The 27,265-nt window shown below is 34.9% G+C and overlaps 2 protein-coding genes across 22 annotated transcripts in view; one reads left to right on the top strand and one right to left on the bottom strand.

Annotated features, from left to right (window-relative positions):
- The window catches only part of LOC123563976 (sorbin and SH3 domain-containing protein 1-like), a 426,437-nt gene extending 401,107 nt beyond the window's left edge, over positions 1-25,330 (bottom strand). For 18 of the 21 annotated variants that reach the window (XM_053536619.1, XM_053536629.1, XM_053536606.1 and 15 more), the window contains exon 1: positions 24,969-25,330. In XM_053536619.1, the coding sequence (XP_053392594.1) occupies positions 24,969-25,061 (93 nt within the window). In that variant the 5' untranslated portion in view covers positions 25,062-25,330. The remainder of the gene's footprint in view (positions 1-24,968) is intronic. The other 3 variants (XM_053536631.1, XM_053536632.1, XM_053536633.1) reach the window with 3 other exon arrangements.
- A 74-nt stretch (positions 25,331-25,404) lies between these two features.
- Positions 25,405-27,265, top strand: part of LOC128555127 (rap1 GTPase-GDP dissociation stimulator 1-like) — a 139,169-nt gene continuing 137,308 nt past the window's right edge. Inside the window, exon 1 of the mRNA XM_053536634.1 lies at positions 25,405-25,609. Within this exon, the coding sequence (XP_053392609.1) occupies positions 25,606-25,609 (4 nt within the window). The 5' untranslated portion in view covers positions 25,405-25,605. The remainder of the gene's footprint in view (positions 25,610-27,265) is intronic.

Genomic DNA, 27,265 nt, shown 5'->3' with positions numbered 1-27,265 from the left:
AATATCATTGACAATAAACTGTATATAAACTGAGAGCAGACTGGAAGTTAAATTTTACAGCTGGTTTTCAGTTCTGAAAGTTGGCTGACAAGTACCTGAGCTCATGATGGTTATTCAGTGGCAACACACTAGTTCAGTTTATTGTCAGCTCTGGAAATAGGCTGGAAAGTAACTAGATTTTAGACTATTATTTACTGGCAACACACTAGGCATATACTGACCATACACTGACAATAGGGAAGGTATTTCATAAGAAAAGGCACCAGTCAGGTAGTCTAGTGGTAACTTGCTTGACTGTCAATCCAGAGGTCCGGGGTTCAAATCCCAGTCCAGGCACTGGAAATTTCTGACATGCTCTTGAGTTTCTCCCACCTAACTAAGAAGCTAGTACTGTTTTTCCCAGGAAAGACAGCTTTGCTTGTATCAGTGCTATACACTGGGCACGTTAACCTTTACCCTGCAAAATTTCTTTGGACTGGTCCATCATTCAATATGGGCAATACCATTTATTATTCAAAGGGGTGTTCCCTGAAAATTTACTGACTGAATAGCAAAAAGTGCAGACCATGATCAGCCTGTACGGACATGCAGGCTGATCTGGGTCTGCACTGGTCGCAAAGGCAGAATCACTTGCCTGGCCAGCAGGCTAAAGCCTAAGAACCAGACTGTTTATTCGCAAAGAGCTAGGCTAAGTTAGCCGGACAGGCCTGTATCTAAAAGGATTCCTCTGTATCTCTATTTTTACTGTTGCAATAATGCTGATATTGCGGAAAGGGCTTTTGCAATACTGATGATATTGCAGAAAGGGCTATTGCAATACTGATGATATTGCAGAAAGGGCTATTGCAATACTGATGATATTGCAGAAAGGGCTATTGCAATACTGTTGATATTGCGGAAAGGGCTATTGCAATACTGTTGATATTGAGAAAAGGGCCATTGCATGCAATACTGTTGATATTGTGGCAAGGGCTATTGCAATACTGTTGATAATGAGAAAAGGGCCATTACATGCAATATTGTTGATATTGTGGAAAGGGCTATTGCAATACTGTTGATATTGAGAAAAGGGCTATTGCAATACTGTTGATATTGAGAAAAGGGCCATTGCAATACTGTTGATATTGTGGAAAGGGCTATTACAATACTGTTGATATTGAGAAAAGGGCCATTGCATGCAATACTGTTGATATTGTGGGAAGGGCTATTGCAATACTGTTGATATTGCAGAAAGGGCTATTGCAATACTGTTGATATTGAGAAAAGGGCCATTGCAATACTGTTGATATTGTGGAAAGGGCTATTACAATACTGTTGATATTGAGAAAAGGGCCATTGCATGCAATACTGTTGATATTGTGGAAAGGGCTATTGCAATACTGTTGATTTTGCACACAGGACTAATACCATTCGAAGCATATTGTGTTGCAGCATACTGTTGAGATACTATAGCAATAGTTTGGGCATCAAATCAGTTCATTTCCTTTAATTTTTGTCACAAAGTTTACGAAGAACTTACAGAATGAGGTCTGCTTCGACAACAGTGATTAAAAGACAATTAATACAATAAAATGACAGGGACAGTTTATGAAGGAGTACTTTTATTTAAGCAAAAGTTAGCTTTTTTAGGCTATGTAAAACATTGTTAATTGAGGGAACTGTCAGCTACAGCATGTTAGATATGCAACGATTGTCAATTTACTGATATATTATACCAGATTTATATAGCGCCCTTTTCATGATAAACATGTTTAAGAGGCACTTTTCATAGCACAAAGACAGCCACTCAGGGTGCCAAATTCATCCTATACTAGTATATGCAGACAGTGGGCGATCTGACCAGAAGAACAGAGTGAGACAAAGCCCCCAAAATAAGCCTCAACAGTCACCACTATGAGGAGGGTATACTAGGAGGGATACAGTATGTAAACCTGGCACTAACTTTCAGATTATACACTTTGCTTAAATAAGCTCAGTAAGGCAAAATGTGATAAGGTTTTTCTCCTTTTTTCCCTGGCAGGCCTAAAAATAAATTCATAAAATTTCCATAATATATTTTCCAGGCTTTGCTTACAAGCAATTTCACCATGACACATTGTGTTACTGAAATGTTAATGCTTTTTCAGAAAACCTTAAAAAGATATTATCATGGGCAATAAAAATGATGAGTGTACAAAAGTGTATCATATAAAACAGAAGTCTGGTGTTCTGTGTTCACTTAACTATCAGGTGAGATAAGAGCCAGTTGAAGCAAAGCCGTATTTATGCATTTATCTGTGCTTGATAATTTTGTTGTAGGAGTTCTCCAGTGTGCATGACCAACCAGTTGTATCTTGCAATAAATGTGCCTGTATTTATTATATAATAACCTCCTCTAATTTTTTGTAAAAATAAACAAGAGGGCCAAGATGGCCCTAGGTCGCTCACCTGAGAAACACACCATAACAGTGTAAACATGTCTGACCTAGTGATTTAATGGATACAAATATTCTGGCCACTTTTCTTTAAGATTGCACCAAAAATGTGGTCTCTTGAGTTTAAACAAGTATTTTCTTAGATATGACCTAATGACCTAGTTTTTGATCCCAGATGACCCATATTCAAACTTGACCTAGATTTTATCAAAGTTATCATTCTGACATAATTTCATGAAGATCAATTGAAAAATACAGTCTCTATCGCAAACACAAGGTTTTTCTTTGATTTGACCTAGTTTTTGACCCAAGAGGACCCATTTTCAAACTCAGCCTAGATTTTATTAAGGTTATCATTCCGACAAAATTTCATGAAGATAAGTTGAAAAATACAGCCTCTATCACATACACAAGCTAAATGTTGACAGACAGACAGACGCCGGACATCAAGCGATCACAAAAGCTCACCTGAGCTAAAAACAAAAGTAGGATTCTGTAAAATCATTTAATTTCGTGGGCATGAAATTTCGTGGATTTCAACTTTTGAACATAAAATGAATGGAAATTAAATGGGAGTTTTACTTGTTCTTTGGGATTAAATTTCGTGGATTGGCACAACCACAAAATCCACAAAAATTAGTCCCCCACGAATATTAATGATTTCACAGTATATGATGATGTGGTTTAAACAGCAAAGATCCAGGACAGTGTCTGTAATCATGTAGATCTGATGTAAGCATCAATTTAAAAAAAAAAAATTATCAAACAAAACAATTTTCATCTAACTTTCTGGGAATATCAAAACCTGGTAAGCAGACAATATGCCTCATTCCAAAGTAGGATACTGTGTGTACAAAAAATTAATGAAGAAAAAGGATAGATCATCAGGCAAAATTAATAGATTTCATTTCGGTAAAATTGCTGTTTAAAACTTTAAATAACAAATTTAAAAGATGACACTGTGTCATGTATTTATACTAAAATATACTAAGATTGCACCATCTGAGGACTACTTTCCAACTCTTTTATGGTTCACTCTCCTACACACCCCTAGATCCCATTATCCTGGACCTGTCTTTGATTTATGTTTGCACATGGAAAATCAAATGCAGATACCAATATCCATGATTGCCTGGAGACAGAATCTTTATATTTTGTGATGCAGATGTAGCAGACATCAATAATAAAATAGTGGTGCATCTTGATCTATACAGAGATCTTATCCAGTCCTCCATCACCATCAACCATCATTCCTGTTAAGTACAGTTTAAAAGGTTCTACACTGACAGTAAGTCATAGGAAGCCATCTAGCTGTCTTGTGGTACCCTGGTGCTCAGCCCTGCCTGAAATAAAACTAGGAGGGGCATCTGGGCTCTTCATCCATCTTGAAAAGCAACAGCCATATGACCTATTGTGATGGTATGATGTTAAAAACCCAACAAAAATGATTTTGTGAGGTTGCTTGTTTGGGGAACTATGGTAATGCTACCGATCATAATTACACTACTTAGTACCTCATTCATTTCACACATGATTCTTTCTTATATTTAACCAACACTGTTCTTCATAGGTACATGGTGATGCTTCATAGCACTGGTAGTATGCTTTGGAATATACTGCTAAATATTTAAGGTATAGGTCCATGTTTCGGAGAAAAAAGTTCGAACGTCATCAAATCATAGAAAGAAAGCATTGTTTTACATGAAAATTTAACAGCGTATAAAACATTTAAATTATTCTACAAAGCCATTGTCAATTTACTGAAATATATATTGAATTCCGGAAAGGGACTGCATGAAGTGGCCACACTTCCGGACAGTTCAGCGCCTTTAAAAACTCACCATTTTTAAAAGCTGTTGTACACGTCTTCGTTTTGATGCATTTGCATCATCGTGCGAGTGTTTAAACTTTACATAACTAGATAAAACATCGTTTTTGACAATTGTTTACATTTATTTCGTTACAAATGGCATTTTTATTTAAAGGGGGACAACTCATTAAGAATATTTTAAGTATCAAACTCTGTGGGACAGAACAGTAAAACATGTATTAGACAGATAAGTTGTGTGTCAAGTTTTTGTTCATTCGTTAAAAAATCTGTTGTTTTGTGATATACTGCTAAACCTTAAACAGAGGTATAATTATACATGAAACTAATGCATTAATATAAACTTTAAGCACACAACTGATGATGTATACACCTAGGTCATAAATTTTAAAGGATAGAACTGATTCACATGTTCACCTGTAGTGTATCATAAGGAAGGAATGTGGAGACTGGTGTTGTCAATCAGCTTGTTGGCAATCATTACAACCTATCTAAGAATACTCCTTGTCAGGATATATCTTATCATTAATATATGTTCAACCCCTGTATTGGTCTGTAGCTGCAACAACAATCATACAGTTAAAATCAAATACAGTGAACTTGAATATACATGTTGTAAGAAAGGAAATTTTTCATCCTTTATTAATTACATTTCAGTGTGTACTAATCAAGTATAGGATAGAAGTCGTGAAGAAAAATCTTCAGCAACTACCTTACATGCTCCACCTGGTGAACAGGATAATCTAACAGACTACCTTACATGTTCCACCTGGTGAACAGGATAATACTGACAGACTGACTACCTTACATGCTCCACCTGGTGAACAGGATAATACTGACAGACTACCTTACATGCTCCACCTGGTGAACAGGATAATACTGACAGACTACCTTACATGCTCCACCTGGTGAACAGGATAATACTGACAGACTACCTTACATGCTCCACCTGGTGAACAGGATAATACTGACACACTACCTTACATGCTCCACCTGGTGAACAGGATAATACTGACAGACTACCTTACATGCTCCACCTGGTGAACAGGATATCCATCTGGTGAACAGGATAATACTGACAGACTACCTTACATGCTCCACCTGGAGAACAGGATAATACTTACATGAATAAATAGTGCATAATTTTGAAAATGTCTGATATGTGATAAAAAAAATATGTCTAACGGAAATGTGCTCTGAATACTGAACAAGAAAATGATCATGTGAAAGTCTGCTCCCAAGACGATTCTAAAGCTCCTACACAAGGAACAAAAGAGAAATCAAGTTTATGCCACTCTCAAATCAAAGGTCCTGTATATGTAAAAGTCTTTTACCCTGAAAGCCAATAAGCAATCCTTTGTCAGTTAGGTTAGCTGGTGAGAGAAGTGCTAAGTACAAGAGAAAATATTTTGAGAAATACTAACAAAACCCCCTTAATGCAAGTTATATTAGCAGACAAGAGTGCGTACCAAATGATAAACAACATCGCAATGTACATGATTGATATTTCCTATATATCAATGTTTAATTTAAACTTCAAATTTCAAATTGTAATGCACCTTATTCTATGCAGTCAAATAATTAATAATGCAAATAAACTTTCATACATGTAACTTGACCAGTTTTCGATTAACAGACATTTTACACATAATTCTGGATCAGTATACACAATCTAGTTATCTTCTGCAGCTCTTTTGACTGAATTTAACATGAGAAATAATTTAACAAACTTACACATTTTTCAACAGAATATTGTTGTTACATATTAAGAAAGGTATGATCAAGGGTAGTTTCTAGCTGTAAATGAATCAAGCTGACGTATTATAACCAACATTTCTATGTACAACAAACTGTTCCTTTTATGGATAAAACATACTTCAGTTACAAGGAACAATTTTCCTAGGTCTCGAGTTCACTGTATCTGAGTTATATTGTACTGTTACTGGGTGGATCCAGTGTGTGTCTTATATATATTATTCAATATTGAATATATTCTATAACATAGGATCCTCCATAGCTGGGTTCAAATTTAAGCTTGCATACTTGGAAAAAAGCAGGCGAAAATGTCAAATTGCAAGTAGAGATTTCATTTTTTTATCAGTTAAAAATATGGAGGGGAACGAATATTCGGATATTCGAATATTCGAACATCAGCCGAATATTCGAATATGAAAATCAAATTCGAATGTTCATAAATTAATGTATATTGAGTATAGTTTATTTGGGGCAATATAAGCATGCTATTTTTTCAGAATTGAACCGTTTATTCTGTCGTGTTTTTTATCGTATATCAAATTAATAAAGATGTCCAATTAACAAGGAAAATGCATGCATAATTAAGGGGCTACCGTTACGGATTAACAGTTTGCAACAGGTGTAAATGTGATACATGTCAAAAAGTGTCCAATTAACAAGAAAGTTGCAATGCATAATTGACAGGGGTCATCTTTACGCATTAACAGTTTGCACCAGGCGTAAATGTGATATCTTTTTATCTTTTGTTAATTTTTATTGGCGCCTTTTTTATGTAACAAATTTTAGAACATTTTTTTTCTAAACAATACCAAACTTGTAGATATTGGCGATCTTTTAGCAAAATTTTGTAAGAGATTTCATACCGTCCACAGATTCGGTTTTCATCCACAGCGCCCGGGCAATCAGCCGTATTTGAAATAAATTTTGAAGTAGTTTATAATAAAAATATATGATCACGTTGAAGGAGGTTTAAGCCTGCCTTCGTTAAGTTTGTCGGCTTTGTCGGCTTTTTACACGCCGATAGAAAATTTTCAAAATAGCGGCGACACGTAAATTGGACGACCTGCTATTTTTAGATAAAGTTGCAACGGTCTAAATTATAATCGATTTGAATGTTTCTTCTAAAAATTTGAATTAGTTTAATATGTTTATGATTATACTGACAGAATTATGAAATAAAACACTAGGGTCGGCGGGTCTAACTAGGTAGGGTCGGGTTACCCGAAACAAACATTTTAGTCCTTATTACGTACGATGATTAACGTTTTAAACAGCGGAATATATTGTGTATATGCCAATCACTTAGTAATAATTTAAAAATTCCATTAAAACATGCCGAATATTCGAATATATTCGAATATGGCAAACCGAATATTCGAATATTGATATCAGTATTCGTTCCCATCCCTAGTTAAAAATTTAGGTCAAATGATATGCATTTTTAATCAGCGATCTTTTGTTACAATGTAACTCACGTGGGCTAAAAAAGCAAGTAGAAAATCTGGTTAAATTCGAACCCTGCTCCACTGTAACACTATCAAACAAGAGCTGTCTCCGTAGGATGACACATGCCTCCGATGGCACTTTGAATGAATAGTTATGGCCGATGTTAAGAGTTTAGGACCTTTGACCTACGGAGCTGGGTCTTGCGGGCGACGCATCGTCTTACTGTGTCACACATTCATGCATAGTTATTTTAAAATCCATGCATGAATGACAAAGATATGGACCGGACATGCCCATCAATGCACTATCATGAAAAATGATCTTTAACGTCTAAGTGTGACCTTGACCTTTGAGCTACGGACCTGGGTCTTGCGCACTGCACGTCGTCTTACTGTGGTTCACATTCATGCCAAGTTATTTGAAAATCCATCCATCGATGACAAAGATATGGACCGGACACGCCCATCAATGCACTATCCTTTAACATCTAAGTGTGACCTTGACCTTTGAGCTACGGACCTGGGTCTTGCGCACTGCACGTCGTCTTACTGTGGTACACATTCATGCCAAGTTATTTGAAAATCCATCCATCGATGACAAAGATATGGACCGGACACGCCCATCAATGCACTACCTTTAACGTCTAAGTGTGACCTTGACCTTTGAGCTACGGACCTGGGTCTTGCGCACTGCACGTCGTCTTACTGTGGTACACATTCATGCCAAGTTATTTGAAAATCCATCCATCGATGACAAAGATATGGACCGGACACGCCCATCAATGCACTATCCTTTAACGTCTAAGTGTGACCTTGACCTTTGAGCTACGGACCTGGGTCTTGCGCACTGCACGTCGTCTTACTGTGGTACACATTCATGCCAAGTTATTTGAAAATCCATCCATCGATGACAAAGATATGGACCGGACACGAAAATTGCGGACGGACTGACAGACCGACAGACAGACAGACGGTTCAAAAACTATATGCCTCCCTTCGGGGGCATAAAAATGTTCACCCGGTCACAAATAACAGACATACAGTATATCAATATTAAAATTTTGTAGAAGGAAAAAAACAACACTGTTTATAGCATAGAATATGTGTACTTATCAAGGCCCATTATCTTTGTCTATTATAGGGATATAAGAATTACAAGAATAATATGACATGCTACTTCAAAGCTTTTAGCAGGCAGAAAATTGGCACTGAATCTTTGCACAACTGTGCCAAATTCCTGCCTCCAGAAACCACTTTATTATCAATTTGAGCAGACTACTGTAAGAAAAAATTGATTCAAGTGTGTATATTGATATATTTTTTAGATCTAAAATGATTTTTCAAGCAATTTAATACAATGTTATAAAAACAAGTGTTTTTTTGAAAATGTTACTCTGTTTTTATTTTGTGGACAAGTTTCAAGCATATTACACACTTGTGAGTGAGCTGAATTCTGGACCAAATCCATAAGCCATTCAGCTTTTTGTGTTGTTCGTGTTTTGTTCTTAATAATTATAATGAAAGTATTTTTTGATCAGTCCAAACCAATGATTAAATTTTATTATCTATAAATAATTTGTTTAAATTTGTTCAGTTTACCTTCCTTATTGTAATTTATAGTTCTATGTTGAACTCCTATTGGTATACCTGGTCACTGTTGTAATGATTCAAACACAACAACATTGCTTACCTGAAAAAATAACTATTATTGACTGTAACAATGAAATAAATGAACTACTGAAATAAACAATCCAACAATCCATTTCAAGAGTTTCTTTAATTACCTGACTTAAAGACAATTTCAAAGATGTTCTAAAAAGCAGCTGTAAATTTTGTTCAGATTATTACCCGATTAATTGGCTGTGTTGCAATGTATATATAATTTTGAGATGTTTAGAACACTTATCTCCCAACTCACAATATTCCAGGTGCAACTGCAACTTGAAACTAATATATCTTGTACAATTGTAGCTGTAACCCCACTTTTTTTTTAAAAGTGTACTGTACTGTTGTATATAACTGCACTGTTTTAATTCTTTGATGTAAATCCAAATCCAAGTCATCAATACAAAATAAGGTTGACAACATTTGGCACTTCAGTGAATAAAAATTCAACATAGCAATTTTCAAGAAAATTTTCTGAATATCTACAGTTACGTTCAAAACATCTTTTATTATAACAAGAGGGCCAAGATGGCCCTAGGTCGCTCACCCGCATAACACACCATAACAGTATAAACATGTTTGACCTAATGATCCAGTTTTTGATATCAAATGACCCAGTTTCAAACTCGTCCCAGTTTTCAAGGAGATAAACATTCTGACCAAATTTCATGAAGATTGGAGCAAAAATGTGGCCTCTAGAGTGTAAACAAGATTTTTCTTCCATTTGGCCTAGTGACCTAGTTTTTAATCCAACCTGACCCAATTTTTAACCAGTGTGAGATTTTATGGAGACAAAATGTTCTAATCAATTTTCATTAAGATTGGACCAAAAATACAGCCTCTTGAGTCTAAACGAGCATTTTCTTTTATTTGACCTAGTGACCTAGTTTCTGACCCAACATGACCCAGATAAGAATTCATCCAGGATTTCATGGAGACAAACATTCTATCAAGGTTTCGTGAAGATTGGAGCAAAAAACTGGCCTCTAGAGTGTAAACAAGCTTTTTCTTTGATTTGACCTGGTGACCTAGTTTTTGACCCAACGTGACTCATGAAAACTCATCCGAGATTTCATGGAGACAAACATTCTGACCAAGTTTCATGCACATCAGATGAAAAATGCAGGGCTCCCTATTGCACACACCAAGTTTTTCTTTGATTTGACAGTGACCTATAGTTTTTTTTACCCCAGATGACTTATATACTCAATTCTGACCTAGATTTCATCAAGACAAACAATCTGTTCAAATTCCACGAATATCCAGTGAAAAATGAAGCCCCTATTGCATAAACACAGTTTTTCTTTGATTTGACCATGTGACCTAGTTTTAGATCCCAGATGACCCATATTCGAACTTGACCTAGATTTCATCAAGACAGACATTCTGATCAAATTTCATGAAGATCCAGTGAAAAATGCAGCCCCTATTGCATACACAAGGTTTATCTTTGATTTGACTGGGTGACCCTAGCTTTTGACCCCAGATGACCCATATTCGATTTCATCAAGACAAACATTCTGACCAATTCTCATGAGTATCAAACTTAAAATATGGTCTCTAGAGTGTTAACAAGATTTTCCTTTGATCTGGCCTAGTGACCTAGTTTTTGACCCCACATGACCAAGTTTCCAACTTGGCTTAAAGATCACAAGATAAACATTCTGATCATGTTTCATGAAGATAGGATCATAAATGTGGCCTCTAGAGTGTTAACAAGCTTTTCCTTTGATTTGACCAGGTGACCCAGTTTTTAAACCCACATGACCCAGATTCGAACTTCACCTAGAGGTCATCAAGACAAATATTCTGACCAATTCTCATGAGTTTCAAACTTAAACTGTGGACTCTAGAGTGTTAACAAGATTAATCTTTGATCTGCGTGGAAAATTTAAGCCAAACCAATTTCGTAATACAAGAAACTGGGTGAATCATTAACATGAGAGTCTATGTAAACAAGTGAATGAAGTAAAGTTCCCTACTGGAAAGCATCTAATTGTTTCTACTGCAGTATAACATAATGAACTGATATATGTTAATGATGTATAAACAATATTGTACTATCTATACAATATGTTATAACAAAACACTTGGATTAAACTTTGCATACATAAAAACCTAGTTGTTTTCAAATTGAATTTTTTTGGCCAATTATAAAAAAGTTATCGTATAAGTTATCTATAGTAACAACAAAGGGAAATTAATAAAAAAAAACAAAAAAAACTAGAAATGTGTCCATGGGACACAGATGCTTCCCCCCCCCCCATATATGACAAAGAACATAAATTTTTTCCTAGGTCAGGGGCCATAACTCCTACAATACTGAATGAATCCGGACGCGAAACCCCTGGTGCACAACTGCACATGCTGACCAACATTCCTGTAAACTTTGGTGACTCTAGGTCAAATAATTTTTAACTAAGTCAGGTGCCATAACTCCTACAGGACTGAATGAATCCGGAAGTGAAACCCCAGGTGCACAACTGCACATGCTGACCAACATTCCTGTAAACTTTGGTGACTCTAGGTCAAATACTTTTGGAGCTATGCGCGACACAACATTAAAATGACCAATTTTTTACTAAGTCAGGGGCCATAACTCCTAGACAACTGAATGAATCCGGACGCGAAACCCCAGGTGCACAACTACACATGCTGACCAACATTCCTGTAAAGTTCAAATACTTTTGGAGCTAGGCGCGACACAACATTAAAATGACCAATTTTTACAAAGTCAGGGCCCATAACTCATACATGATTAAATGAATCCGGACGCGAAACCCCAGGTGCACAATTACACATGCTGACCAACATTCCTGTAAAGTTTTGTGACTCTACGTCAAATACATTTGGAGCTAGGCGCGACACAACATTTTCGGAAGGACGGACGGACGGAGGACGGACAGACAAGGGCAAATCTATATGCCCCCCCCCCCAATGTTGGGGCATAATAAAAAAAAAATCTATTATAAGTTCACACAAAACTCTTTACCAGGTAGAGATAGCTCAAAATATATCTAAAAATTCAATGTAACATGAATGTTGTACCACAGAAAAGTGGTCTCGATTTTTCCCTACGGCCAGTAATAAAAAAGTAACAATATAATCTATTAATAGTAAAAACGAAGGGAGGTAATTCTTAAAACAAGGGTGTCTCATGGCGATGAACATTTGTGCCAAGTTACATCAAAATCCGTCTATGCATTAAGAAGAAATGTTCTGGAAAAAGTCATTCTTAAATTTAACCTTTGACCTCAAAGTATGACCTTGACCTTAGACCTAGGGATCTGGTTCTTGCGCATGACAATCTGTCTCATGGTGGTGAATATTTGTGCTAAGTCCCTCCATGCATCAAGAAGAAATGCTCCGGACAAAGTCATTTTTGTATCTGACATTTGGCCTCTAAGTGTGACCTTAACCTTAGACCTACGGCCCGATTTTGCACATGACATGTTGTCTCATCCAGGGGAATATTTGTGCCAACTGATATTTAAATCCTGTCTTGCATGACAAAGTTATGCAACGGACAGGAAAAAATCCTATTGACCTTTAATCTCTAAGTGTGACCTTGACCTTTTAAGCTAAGGTTCTGGGTGTTGCTCATGACACGTCGTCTCATCATAGGGAACATTTATGCCAAGTAATATTGTAATCCCTTGATGGATGACAGATTTCTGGACCGGACAGGACAAAACCCTATTGACGTTTGACTGCAAATTGTGACCTTGACCTTTGAGCTAGGGATCTGGGTTTTGCGCAAGACATGTTGTCTCATCATGGGGAACATTTGTGCCAAGTGATATTAAAATCCCTTCATGGATGGCAGAGTTATGGACCGGACAGGAAAAAAGCCCTGCTGACCTTTGACATCAATTGTGACCTTAAACTTTGAGCCAGGGGTCCAGGTTTTGCGCACGACACATCGTCTGATCATGGATAACATTTGCGCCAAGTGATATTAAAATCCCTTAATGAATGACAGAGTTATGGACCGGACACGAAACAGACCCTGTTCATGCCATGGTAACATTTGACTGCTAAGTGTGACCTTGACCTTTGAGCTAGGGGTCTGAAATTTGTGCATGACACATTGTCTTATTATGAGGTACATTTGTGCCAAGTAATATTAAAATCCCTTCATGGATGGGAGAGTTATGGAACGGACAGGAAAAAAGCCATGTTGACCTTTGTCCTCCAATTGTGACCTTGACCTTTAAGCTAGGGGTCCGGGTCTTGCGTTTGACACGTCTTATCATGGGGAACATTTGTGCCAAGTAATATTAAAATCCCTTCATGGATGGCAGAGTTATGGACCGGACGGACGGAATGACGGAAAAGCGCATTCCTATAGTCCCCGAAACTGGTTTTCAACCAGTAGGGGACTAAAAAGGGACACAATTCAATTTCATGAAATAACAGTGTACAGTTATGGACCATGTACAATGTAGATGATGATGCAATTACAATAAACTACGCTTGTAACGATATTCAGGGGACCGTAGAATTCATATCGGTACATCCAGATATCGTTACACCTAAAGTTGAGTTCAGCATTGGCCCAAACTGAAAGTAGGTAAGGTGTGCTTGATTAAGGAGATGTGCAACCTCCTGTATGCGATTTATTTACATACTACTTACTAGTCAAATATATATGGCATTTCATCAAAGATTATGAAAATATATTCATAAGGCCAGCATTTTTCAATTTTCTGGTTTACGGGAGCGCCGACCCTAATTTTTGACAAAACAAAATAAAAATAAAAGTCATTTTCAGTACTTTTTTTTCATTTTACCCGCCAACCGTCCGTAATTGCTGCTGCCAAAAATAAAAGTTTAACTGTATGGTAGAGGTTTTTAATCTAGATCAGTAGACGCATGAAAAATGGCAGCCTGCATGAATGTTAATTGTGTGAAATTAAATTGGAAAGATATACAAGTTTACAGACAATAATCTTTGGAATGAGTTGGCAGAGATAACAAGTATTGTAAACAAATTGGATCTGAGTAGAAATTAAAACACCTAAAGCTCAATATTAGGAGTAATCACCTACAAAAAATGACCTTCACTATCAACGCTGTCCAGATGAAAAAAATATCTGGCGTATCACATGTACGAGATTTGTTGTCTGTATATTATAATTGGACAACGATTGAATTCATGTGGGACTGTCAGAAAAATACCACAATTGATAAAAAAGGAAAGAAACCAAAGAAATGGCAAAATGGAAGAGCAAAAGTGAGTATCAGCTTGCTAAACATATTTTTTTAGAGAAGAAAAAATACCACAATTTTCAGTAGTTCTGTTCAAAACAAAGTGCAATTTCAATGTAAAATGACATGTCCCTGCAAATGCTTGACAATGATAAATGTTGATAAAAGATTCAAACTAGTCAAAATAATTGGACCGTTAGATTAACGGTTGTTTAATATTTGTGACGGGCAATCTATAAATCCGAGTAGAGATATTGGCCATATATAAGAGTTTATCTGAATATTTCCTAGGATCACATAAAAGTAGTTTGACTTAAGTTCTAGCCAGGTACTGTAACTCAAAAGATAATTATGAAACATGAAACTCGCAGCAATATTGTCATGTTCACTTAAGTATACCGACAAAATATGTAAGATGACTCTTTGGAAGTATGTCTGGGACAAACATTCAGACACTATATGCCACATGTGCCTTTGACACTGAGGAACACATAATGACATAAATTATCCAGTAATAAATTTTTCAGACTCATAATTTACTAATTCCAAGTCCCATCTCAGTGAAGAGTCTTACATGTATAAATCTCCGATAATGTTGTTTGAACATCAGCCGCTAAAGTTGTTATTTTGTACACATTTTAGCTGAACCAAAATTCAGATTGTTTTTGCTTGTCTTACAATTTAGGTGGCACTGACAGTCGGCAAAATATAAAACAATATTCAAGCCACCGAAACTTAACCAAAGCAATTTAATTTTAAAGCCAGTGTGCATAATATTTATCAGTTCGTATTTTTCACTTCTAGTATGACAATGCCTGTCTTTTAAGACTCCATCTCCAGCCAATTAATATGCATGTATGCAGGATGCAGACCTAAAGTAGTCATTGCATATCCCCATTTTAAAGCAGTTTTTATTCATGTTTAAATAATAAACATTATGCAGTGGTCTTATGATATGATATTGTCAACTGTGGTATATGTATATTTAATAATGAAAAATGTTTCCACAAGTCTATTTTTACTACAAAATAGATACATACAAAAACACAAATAGTGCATATCCTTGGTGACTTTGAAAATGGCATTATTCATACAAGCTACACATAAAGAAAACAACAGTTTTCTGATAAACCAGTTCAGAATAGTTCATTTGTGAGTGTGTATGCAATTTAAGCTTGCAAGCTTTTGATTTCTGTGGTTTACAAAAAATAAAAAAATTGTATCCTTTTGGACGTTTTATTTTTATTTATTTGGTCGACTGCTCAAAATTGGGACTTTTATTTTTATTTTTATTTGTCCCCCCCCCCCACGACCCAAATTTTTTGAAAAATCTCCCGTAAACCAGAAAATAAAAAAATGTTGGCCTAATTATGAAACAGTATAAATACTTTACAAAAGGAATGTCACATGAATGATTTTTTCTCTTCTGACTAGGAGAATCCATTATATTTCATGTATTGCACAAAACTACATGTACAATTTACTTTTAGTATAAATATTTATTCAAATATTTTTTCACTCAGCAAAAAGCATTTAGCTGTAAATGTGAGAAAATTACTTTCAATTCATTGCAATAGCAATGCAAGTGCAACAGCTCTACTTTTTCTTCGAAAAGTCGAGCTAAATAAAAACACGTTTCGTGTTGAATAACTTCTGACCTTGTTTTGATTTATAAACAAAGTTTTATTTTTTGGTATGTAAAGAGGCATTACATAGCTCACAGGTACACATCTTTACACAATTCAAATACCATGAACAAACTATCAATTTATCTTGAGCAATTACTTCAATCTATATTTATCTATTTGAACAATGATCAAAGTGAGCAACAGTGTCAATTAACCCATCAAAAATGGCAATTTATCTACAATATATCAGCCAGCCATGTTAACATACTTCACCTCAATCTGATCAAATGTTTCCCTTTCACTGCAGCTCTCCATTGCTATATGGCCGATGTAAATCATAGCCAGACCCTTTCACAAGCCCTGACACTCAAATGAATGATCTGGCACCTTAATTTTTGATCTTCTACTGGTATTTCAGTTAACAGTATATTCAACAGTTGGACTTAGGTTGTGGCCATATTTGACATAATAAGTTTTTACATATCAGCAATTCAACAGCAGCAATGTAGTCCTCTAAAATAGTCCGTATTTAATAAAGTAGAAAAGTATTATACTGGGCTACTATATTAGCGTTTGCAATAATAGATTGGTTTTATAGTATATTATACTATGAAATGGGAGATTGCCAAAAAGTAACAAAACAAAGCTGATAACCTCAGTGACCACAAGACAATATCACCGAGATAAAAAGTTACAACGTGTGCCACTATTTGGCTCACCTAATCCCTCGACCGTCACCTATAAACAAAATAGTTCATGAGTGTGACATTCTTCTTTACTCTTTCATATCACAACACAATAGTCTTCAAAACCCTTTCATATTATAAAACATCTTCATGCATATCCCCCATGTAAAAATAAAATGGATAGATGTACCCTATTTATAACACCTTTAATAGTATCTTGATTCCCACACTTGTTGCATTACTCAACATAGGCATTTAGATTATTTACCTGTTGCGTTGCGTACATGGTTTATAGACACACACATTTTCTATTTAATATTGCCGCTATGGAAAAATGAATACAAATTTAATAAAAAATATGGAAATTTAACATGATAATCTTGAGTATCATACTGCAAAGGTTCTACAGATTTGGTCTCATGTATTTCATAAATTGGATATAAGTTTGATTTATTGTGATAAGAATTAATGTAAGACATTAAGTTAAAGATTTTTATCAAAATTCAGGCTACAGAAATTTTGTCCGTGCACTGTGATCTATTAAAGATAATTATCCAAATTTTGATAAGAAACAACTTATTTTAATACCATTTAAAATACCCATTTAAATGTAACGTGTTATCCGGTCAAGTATTTGATTGTAATCCACTTTAAATAATTTTATTAAGTGTGAATAATAAGCATTAACTTTGCATGGATTATTAAAATTCACACCGAAAAAAGACTGCATGAGATAAAAAAAAAAGTTGATAATATACAGCAATGGAGAATTTATATTATGTAAATGTATATATTCTGTTCTAAGGAACTGAGTATTCAACACACCTCTCCGCACCATTTTGTTTTAAAATTCCTCAAAAGACACGAGCGCATCAATCTATTTCTTCATCTCCACCTATTTGACAATGTCCATTTGAATGTAAATTTGTAGACTAGCTCCTAGACTATGATATATCTTTTTTTACATTTTTATGATTAAATATAGTGAACTGAGCCAGTCTATATTCTATGTACAATATCATGATAATTTCAACATCATTCCTCTGTGAAAATCTCTAAAAAAGACTGGCTTTTGTCTAGAGGTACGCGGTATTACCGGTATACCGGTAACCCTGGTACCATCTTCCCATGGTACGATACCGCGGTACCATCGGGGAATACCGGTATTTTATCAACATTATCCCTACTTCTGTTTATTTTTAATTTACATTGTCTATGTAGCTTTCCGTAACAGCAATTGACACCACGCATGATCTTCCGATTTATATCTCTGGAATTCCCATGCTACTATTATTAGTTTCCAAAAATAACCATCCAATGGTGCAATTGAACATGTATGATCGACCGCGTGATCCCCAATCAAAACCTTCGAAAACCTCCAGATTATTCCGTATAGATGGATGACGTCATGGGCGCACTTGTTTTTACTTCGAGTCTGGTAAATTCGGCGAGTCCCGACTTCTTGTTTAAATGATGATAGTTTAAAATATCCCGGAATGTATTTGCATGTATTAAAAAAGAAATAAATAGTATGGAAAATGTTGAGTTGAAATTTATTATTTTTTGTTTGAAAACGATTTGATGAAGCCTTCATACTATTTGTAAACGTTACTGGTTTATCAAACGGGTGCACGAATCGAACTTCAAACAAGCGCGACCTATATGCATGTGACCCAGTGCTTCCCTATGGACAATATGGTGTCTTCCGACGAATGCACGCTGGTAAAAAATACTAAGGGTCATTAATCTAACTAGTCATTAGTCAAGTTAATATTCCAGTGTATTTTTTTCTTTAATTCTAGTCAAGTAACTAGTCTTCGTTGTTGCTCATAATAAATTAAGTATTTCTGAGAGTTTTTCAATATTTTTATGACCACTTCCATAGCTGTAAGTCTTACGATAAATATGGTGGTATACCATGGTATATACCGCGGTAATTAGGAAAAAACCATGGTATACCGCGGTATTTTTTTCAAGGCGGTACCCAGCCCTACTTTTGTCTCTATAAAATTAAATTCGTCAAAAAAGGAAAAATGTAGAAATAATATATTATTATCAGTCTAGTGGCTAGTCTAGTAAATTTGATACAATAATTATGTAGATTTTTGTTTGTTTTGTTTTGGGTTTAACACTGTTTTCAACAGTATTTCAAGATACAAGATTTTTTTATTTTATGTTGGATAAGGTATAACAGTACAACACTAGCTATAAAGTTATTTTCCAACAAAACAAGTTCTGTAAAAAAACAAACAAACACCTGTAGAAAGAAAACAAAATATGTGATGGTGGGCAGTTACCATAGATACCCATGTATAATGCACATCCAAGTATAATACGCACTCCCATTTTTAGCCGAAAATCCAGGGAAAAAAACATTTTTGGTCAATTTTGAGGAAGATTGAAAACGAAAGACCAGTAATATATTTTACCTCCTAGTCGGAGAGTGGTATCTGTCTTGCTCTATTATCGATTTTTGTTTTCTTGAAAAAAAAATCTATGAAATATCGCTATTATATTTGATGTTTCTTTTTTAAATTTAAATAATTAAATTAATTTAGCACTTGGAATGACATCTTTCAAAACAAAAGCTCCGCCTTGCGGGTGCTGATGCTCATCTGATTTTTGTGTATACCTATGATTTTCTAAGTCTAAAAAGGGCCATCATTCTTGCAAAAAGCAGGATAGAGTTATGTTTCTTGATGTACAGCGTCCGCCTTTGATGGTGAAAAACTGTTGCAAGTTTTAAAGCAATAGCTTTGATAGTTTAGGAGAAAAGCTGACTTAAACATAATACTCAACCAAGAAAACTGATTTTCTAAGTCCAAAAGGGGCAATAATTCTTGCAAAAAGCAGGATGGAGTTATGTTTCTTAATGTATAGGGTCAGCTTATGATGATGAACAAGTGTTGCAAGTTTCAAAGCAACAGCTTTGATAGTTCAAGAGAAAAGCTGACCTAAACATAAAACTTAACCAGGCAATGCCGACGCAGACGCCGATCAAGTGATGACAATAACTCATCATTTTTTTTTCAAAATCAGATGAGCTAAAAATGACACAAGCTTCTCAATTCAAATCGATAACAAAAGCTGTGATTGTTTTTTGTTACGATCTGTTAAACTTTACAGATCAAATGGCCTGTTATTATCTGCAATCAACATGACGCCTCAGGTCAGTTTTGCTGTTCACAGTTTGATCTCAGTTAAAAACATAATATTCGGTCTTTAATTAGTATCATAATATTTATGCTTTTTGATAGTTCTGTCTTCAAAATACTATTAAATTCATATGAAATTATTTTTGTTTACTTCTCTTATCTATTACGGAACATAACGGCAATCTTAGATTTTAGTGTAGACAGTCAGCACGGAGAGTAGTTTCCCTTTATTGAAATGGCGAAAGTCATAAACAAACTTGAAGTTGGAAAATCATCTATACCTGTGTATAATACGCACCCACTATTAAGGGGTGGTCCACATGGTCAAAAAACTGCACATTATACACGATTATCTACTGTAACCTATATAAGTGTTCCTGGATTCTGTACTTTCCAAGTAACAACTAACTTCCCCATGGACATGAATCAGAGGTGGAGGACAAATGATAAAAATTTCTGACGAAATGTCTTTTATCAAATCGTCATGGCGAACATATGCCTTGCATGGGGATTGAAATAACGACCCCGTGATCCATAGATCAATCTGCGCCCTCCCTATTGTGCTTAGTGGGCCAGCTATAATTTTAAAGAGGAATGAAGCAATTATTTTATATAACGAATGCAGTTTAGATAAAACAGTTGCTAAATTTTCATTTTTTTTTTTATTTTCACATCAAAGTAAATCATGCTAACAAACATAATATATTAAAGTAAAATCTTGCGGCAAAAACTGTAAAATGTCTCCCTTTTCAGCCATAGCGTTATTAACTTGTAAGGTATAGGTAGATCAACCATCGAGTTTCACCGCTTCAACTTGCTAATCTTGTTAATCTCGTTTAAAAACTCCCACCAGTCCTGTGAATCGCATGACCTTGCCACATTTTAATTGAATATCTATTGAGATTCATATTCTTTCACAATTTTCAAAAAAAAAAAAAAGAAACCTAATCATTTATTTTTGCTTTTTAGGGTTGAATTTGACTGAATAGTGATTTTAAAGTTCTGTATTGTTAAAAGTGAAGTTCACCATATCATCAATAAATAAATATTGTGAAAAACAACAACAGCCCTAATTGTCTTTAAAAACTTCTACTTTAGCTTCAGAATAAAACAATACTTGGAACACTGTCTTCTAAACAAAAGCCAATCAGAGCCACGGATTCAACGAGAAGCTGCCAGCTGGTCCAGACCAATGAAGGTCAACATACACGAGGTGAAATTTTTCATTGCTGTCCTATCTTGTTGATTTTTTGACTTAGCATGTTTATATTGAAAGGTTGCAGCTACTTTTGGTTTAAAAACAACATGTGAATTATTATATAACATCAAACGCACATGCGCAATTTTGCCGATTAAGAGCCACAGAATTATTAGAACACAGCATACTGGCACGCAATTAGTCCCCGGACAGAAATCGCATATATTTCGTCCTCAAAAGCTTAAACAATATCAAGAAAAAAAAGGATTAACATATATAAATAACTCAGCTCCGGTATTACCAGTTTAGGGGTTTTCCTGTGAAATGAGGTCACGTTCGCGGGGAATTTGCGAGGCCCGAAAAGGGGTCTGTAAACATCAAATTTTAACATCCTCGATAGTAATGCCCGGACACCATTTTTTCATGAATATATTTATCGGGAACTGCCCATCTGAGCTGGAATTATGAAAAAGACAAATGATATTTTATGTAAATGTAAAAAGATCAAACGTTTGCATCAAATTTATTTGTCCCAGCCACACGGAAAATTGCGACAACAAAAAAATAGAATAATTATGCTTAAGTCACGCGCAATAACTGGCTAATCGAGCAAATAATGAAATATTTTGGTATATTAGTATTGTTGTCACAAAGAAAATAATTTTTTTTTGTTGAATGTGTGTGTATCGTCTGCTAGTCGTGAAGTATAAAGACATGTAGCCTTAATTTTAAAACCCTCCAGACGGGCTTGCGCATGCGCAATAAAAACAGAAGCCCCGCCAGTGAAAATGTAAACAAGCAGGGTTCCCGCTGTCGGTCGCCAATGGCGCCAAATGCGACAAAATGTAAATTCTGGCGCTAAAAATCTTCAATTGGCAAATTTCATTGGCGCCTATAAGATAATCGTCGATCTGATCTTCTGATCTTTCTCAAGGACGCAATAACAGATTATCCAATATTTAACACTACACGAAGACAATACACAACGTGTCAATATCGATTTACACCTCGGGGCATAATTTAAAACTTCGCCGAGTCACTAGAGCGTTCCTCCACGCAAGAACGATTATCGGTCAATCTGATCCGCCAAATTTAACCCCGCCTACTTACACGAGACCAAATGAAACGAAATATTAGCTGCGTGCTTCGTCTATGCACCACCTTTTTTATGATGCAAAAAACGCGACACAAATTACAGGTTATTTAATGACAATCCGATTCGCCGAAGTAATTGAGAGACCGAGAAAATGCCGGAAATAATGACACGTCAAAGCGCGATCAAAAGATACACATATTCTCCAATCGTTAATAGATAAATTTTGCACAAGCGTTGTTAACCCTACGCGTTGCGTTCCTAAATTTCAGTCGCGCTCGTATAATTTCAATCGAAGAATTTTTGAGATACAAATGAACTAAAGCAGTTCTTTTGGTTCTTTTACTTGCCCAACGTAAAGCATTGATACACGGGGATAATTTTAAAAAGCTCAACCTCAGAGCTTCAAAACAAAGTGCTAATAATACCTGTAGGTGGTATTTTCGCTATACATTAGTATGTATGAAAGGAAATAGAAATTTAGTTATATATATAATGAAACTTAAGTATTTTAAAAAGCTTTTCAAAAGTTATAAAATAATATAAAACAACAGTGTTTTTGATAAATGACCTAAATAAATTTTGAAATAAAAAGTTAAAAGAATAAAGAGATAAATATTCATGTTTTAAAAACATCTGTTTAGTGAAAATGACCATTAAAGGGAGATAATTAAAGATGGCAAACTATATAAAGGGATAATTTTATAGATTGAGCAATCACTTTTGTTTAGAAAATGTTCTTGAAAATGGTTGAGAAGATTAAAAACTATTTTTGATTCAATGTGATATTAGGATAGACTGGTTCAAGAGCAAATTGAATGGTTACTGTAAAAAATCAAATGAAAAAGAGATTAAAAAAAGAAAATGGTATGTCACCCATCACAGACTATTGGCTCCAACTTGAGAGCCACTGGCGCAAACTTTTCCTGATTGGCGAATTTGTTGGCGCAAAGTGAAACTGACCCAGAGGAAACCCTGAACAAGTAACCATGCGGTAGGATTTCCACCATTATTATATTCATATGATTGATTACCTGTGAAAAAATAAACTTGATAAACTTCTCCAAAACAAACGTCTGTATGATTAGGCACAAAAATATGAAGATGAATCGCAAAATTAGAGCATTGGGGGAACGTGTCCGAAAACTACTGCTGTCCGGGGACTACTCGCATGCCAGTACACACTTAACGTTTACTGCGTCTTCACGCAAATATGCTCAAGTGACAAAACTGTTTAAATTGCCCAAAGAACTATAAAATACACAGAATGGCAACTGGCTGTAATCTCGCGTCAAAGCGTGAATCGGCGTTATCTTAGTAAAAACAAACATCGGCGAGCATGAAGTTAAAATTTGTACCTTTAAAACTACATTTAGAATAAATGTTAGCTTCTAAAACAACATTAGTTTAATGTGAAATAGTCTTAAGACACAATTAAAGTACACGTCTCTTGCCATCAAAAGAAGCGTGGTCATACGGTGATAATTAATTTACCGATGAATATCCTGTTTTCTCATATTCTTGGGGGCCTAAGGGGCTGTTTTTATTCCCAGTAACAGAATAACTATTTCATAAACAGCATTTGGGTGTTATTTTGTAGAAAATTCACTTGTCTTTCAGATGGAGTTATAAAATGTTACAGAAATTATCCCATTTAATTATTTTGTTACTGTATTTGATACCACCCTCACCCGCAGAAATGGGCCAAAAGTTTCTTGTATTCCCGTGGATTCAGATTTGACTTTTCATCCCAAATATGTTGTAGAATTTAAAACACAAAAATTACCATTGTGTAATAAAAAGATATATTCTGTAGTAAATACATCAAGAAATATGACAATTAATTGCATAATAAATAATTTATGTCAAATTTGCTAACACCACCAGAAAAAAATAAGGATTTTTTTGAAAATTGAGTAAAATGCTGATTTATTTTGTCAATATGCGTTCAAATCACTTGAAATTTTCAGTGTGTCAGTTTTGAACCATTCCTGTCTAGAAAATAACAAACATAAAATTATTTGACAACTTTAAGGCAAAAAACAAGAATATGAGAAACCCTGAGAATACGAGAAACAGGGATAATTGCTTTCGAATACAAAATGGGGGTGCGACACCTTATGTACCAGTCACTTTATGTACCAGACACTTTATGTACCATTTTGACACTTAGTGTACCACCTATATATTATATAGTAATTGTATCTCATTGTGTAGCACTGTCAATATGTGATAATTACCTGTGAAAACAACTTTGATTTAATCAGCTTAAGTCCATAGAATGTTGTTAACATTCCTATGTGCATATAAATTACCTTATTAATTATGACAATTAACATTTAATTTAGTAAAAAACATTTCAAGTAACATAAAATAAAACATTTTTATCAAATCAAAACAAAAATGATCATCTACTATATATCATATATGTGGTACATAAGGTGTCCAAAGTGGTACATAAAGTGACACATTCTAAAATGGCGCGTGGAGACGAGATCTCATTCAGTTGTCACGGGATGTTGGCGAGATTTGCTCTATATGCCTTTCAAGTTGCCAATCTATTTATTTTTATAGCTCTTTGGATTGCCCCTCAACAACTTAAACCTCAAATTATTTTAACTGACTCTTCCAGTGTGCTACCGACATTAACTTTATCTGGGTGCTACCTTATCAACGAGGAATTGATCCTAAACTTGTGCCACCCTCCGACCCCCAATAAAAACTTCTGGAACTGGGCCTGCACATATGATGCAGGGTAACCTAATATCACTTATTAGAAAACCGGAACTAAGGTCAGCAGCAAATTCCTGTCATTCTGAAATCTGACATATTAGAGAATATCACTAAAACTACAAACTAACAGGATTTCACATTTGAAAATATGATTTACCTTTGCTATACGAATAGGTTCATTGAATTCCCTTCCACCCTGAAGCCGAAATCCCCAGGGTGATCCTCCACTTAAAGTCACTGAAAAATCCATCCTAACTATCCGAAACCGCCATGAAATTTACCTGTGCAACCGAGAGGAGCCGATATGTAACACCCGAAAATAAGGAAAACAAATAGACATCTTAAATTCTACGTGACTATTTAGTTTAATTCAATATTTCTATTTCTTTTTGCGTTTGTTCACAGTATGAAGACATTCCACTCTTCATTAATGTGCAGTTGAATTAAATTACCAATATAATATTTTCATATACGGAAACTGTTTTTTTTCCTTTCGATTTTTATGTCAACAACGGAACTATTTTAAATGCCGAACACATGCTAATAAAACATACTTTTATCCAAATATATTTCGGAGGTTTGCAAACTAAGATTTAAAGTTATTGCTTTTTATAATGTCTTCACCAGCAGAATAAAAGTAACTGATTGCCAAGCTAACGGCGCAAGGATAGGCCTAACAGGCAGTCTGTGGTTGTTAGGTCTTACGGTGGAACACTTCCGGTGTTTTGACAGAGCTGTCAAACCACACGTGAAATTTGGTTGTATTGGATTATTTTCGCAGACTCTTTATAATAATGGGTAAGAAGTTTATGATTAGGTTAAAGATTTTGTCAGTAAAGTGTATGTTTTACTTTCAGTTGCTCTTTCATTTATGTATATTTGGCAAAAGCTCTAAACAGGCTGGTAACATTGCCCGATCGGCCTTTAGACATAAAAACTAGCCTGGAGTTACCAGTATTGGTGGGGATAAGGATTCATGTCCTATGCATTTGTCTAAACTTGGGTTAAATATATCAAAATGAACTTATTTTGATACATTTTTTACTTGTGCATCTTAAAGAGATCCACATTCTTTAAAACTAGCTTTCAGTTTAAAATCAGAGCCATTTTAATAACATGACCCCTATAAGCGGTATGTCTAAATGCCGTCACCTGAATCAGTGTACTCGTAGTCCATATGGTTAAGTGATATTAAAATGGAAAAGTATGTCCAAAACATTAAAGTTATCATAAAAGCAATACTTTCTTATCATAAAAATGAATATATTTACTGGGATTTGTAATATTTGTAACAAGTAAGGTTAACCATAGCACTAGCAGCGAAAACCACCATGCAGTCTAGCCTCCATTTGCAAGCAGCAGTATAAAAGTTGGATGATGGTGACATCCTTTATGGTTACATTCGCCAAATTGAGTGAATACAAATGAGATGCAACTATTTAACTGCAATCTTTCCATTTCTGGCAGAAAAACAAGATTTATTTACATTCACATGTGAAACAAATGGAGGTAAAACAGTACTTTTTACAACAAAAATATATAAGAAGATGAAATTTTGTGAATACCCTGTATGCTAATTCTGGGTAATGCATATTATTTTACCATATTTTTATAATTTCGGCAGATCTTGAAACTACATCATACAAAATATTGTTTCAAATGGTTAAAAAGTGTGGGAAGTGGAGGAGATTTTGTAACAGTGGTAAAAAGTAATAAGAAATTCATGAAAATTTACACATGGGTATTTTAAATCATCATAACTTTTTATTTAAAATCACATTTTGCAAAGTTTGACAGCTGTGATGTAGTTAATAAGTTTACACAACCAGTGCAATAACTTATTATGACATACGACTCCCTGTTCAAACAAGGAGCATGCTTAAACAAAATACACCGATTCTGGTGCCCCACTGATTCAGGTAACTGTACGATAATGTTTCTTGAAAAATAATGAAGATATTTCTTTCAAACTTGGTCCATTAATTAAGCATAACATATGACGCATACTAAGGTAGAAATAACTGTGTTGCCTTCAGTTTTGTTAGAATTACTTCCCTTTTTCAGATTTTTATTATGCATAATTTTTGAAGTCCAAAAAAGTCATGTTTAATGCAGTCTTTAATACAGAAAAGATTTCAATGGGTTTCTATTGCTCAAAACTTGTGCACCAATGCCTTTATTCTATGTATTTAAGGTTAATACTTTGTTTCTAGTGCAGATGTATGAACAATTTTTTTGCAACTAACATTTTTCTATAATATTGTTAGTGAAAGCAAGTAAATGTATACATTCATTTACTAGCGCAATAATTTAGAGCATTAGAAAGCCACTGAACCTTTTTTTATTTTAAACTTAGCATTAGAACAAATTGTTTTTGGACTTCAAAAATTATGCGTCATAAAAATCTGAAACGGGGAAATAATTCTATCAAAACTGAAGGCAACCAAGTTATTT

This window comes from Mercenaria mercenaria, chromosome 2 (genome assembly GCF_021730395.1).
Source record: "Mercenaria mercenaria strain notata chromosome 2, MADL_Memer_1, whole genome shotgun sequence".
In the NCBI taxonomy this organism is placed as follows: domain Eukaryota; kingdom Metazoa; phylum Mollusca; class Bivalvia; order Venerida; family Veneridae; genus Mercenaria; species Mercenaria mercenaria.
This window is presented reverse-complemented; position numbering and strand designations above follow the sequence as displayed.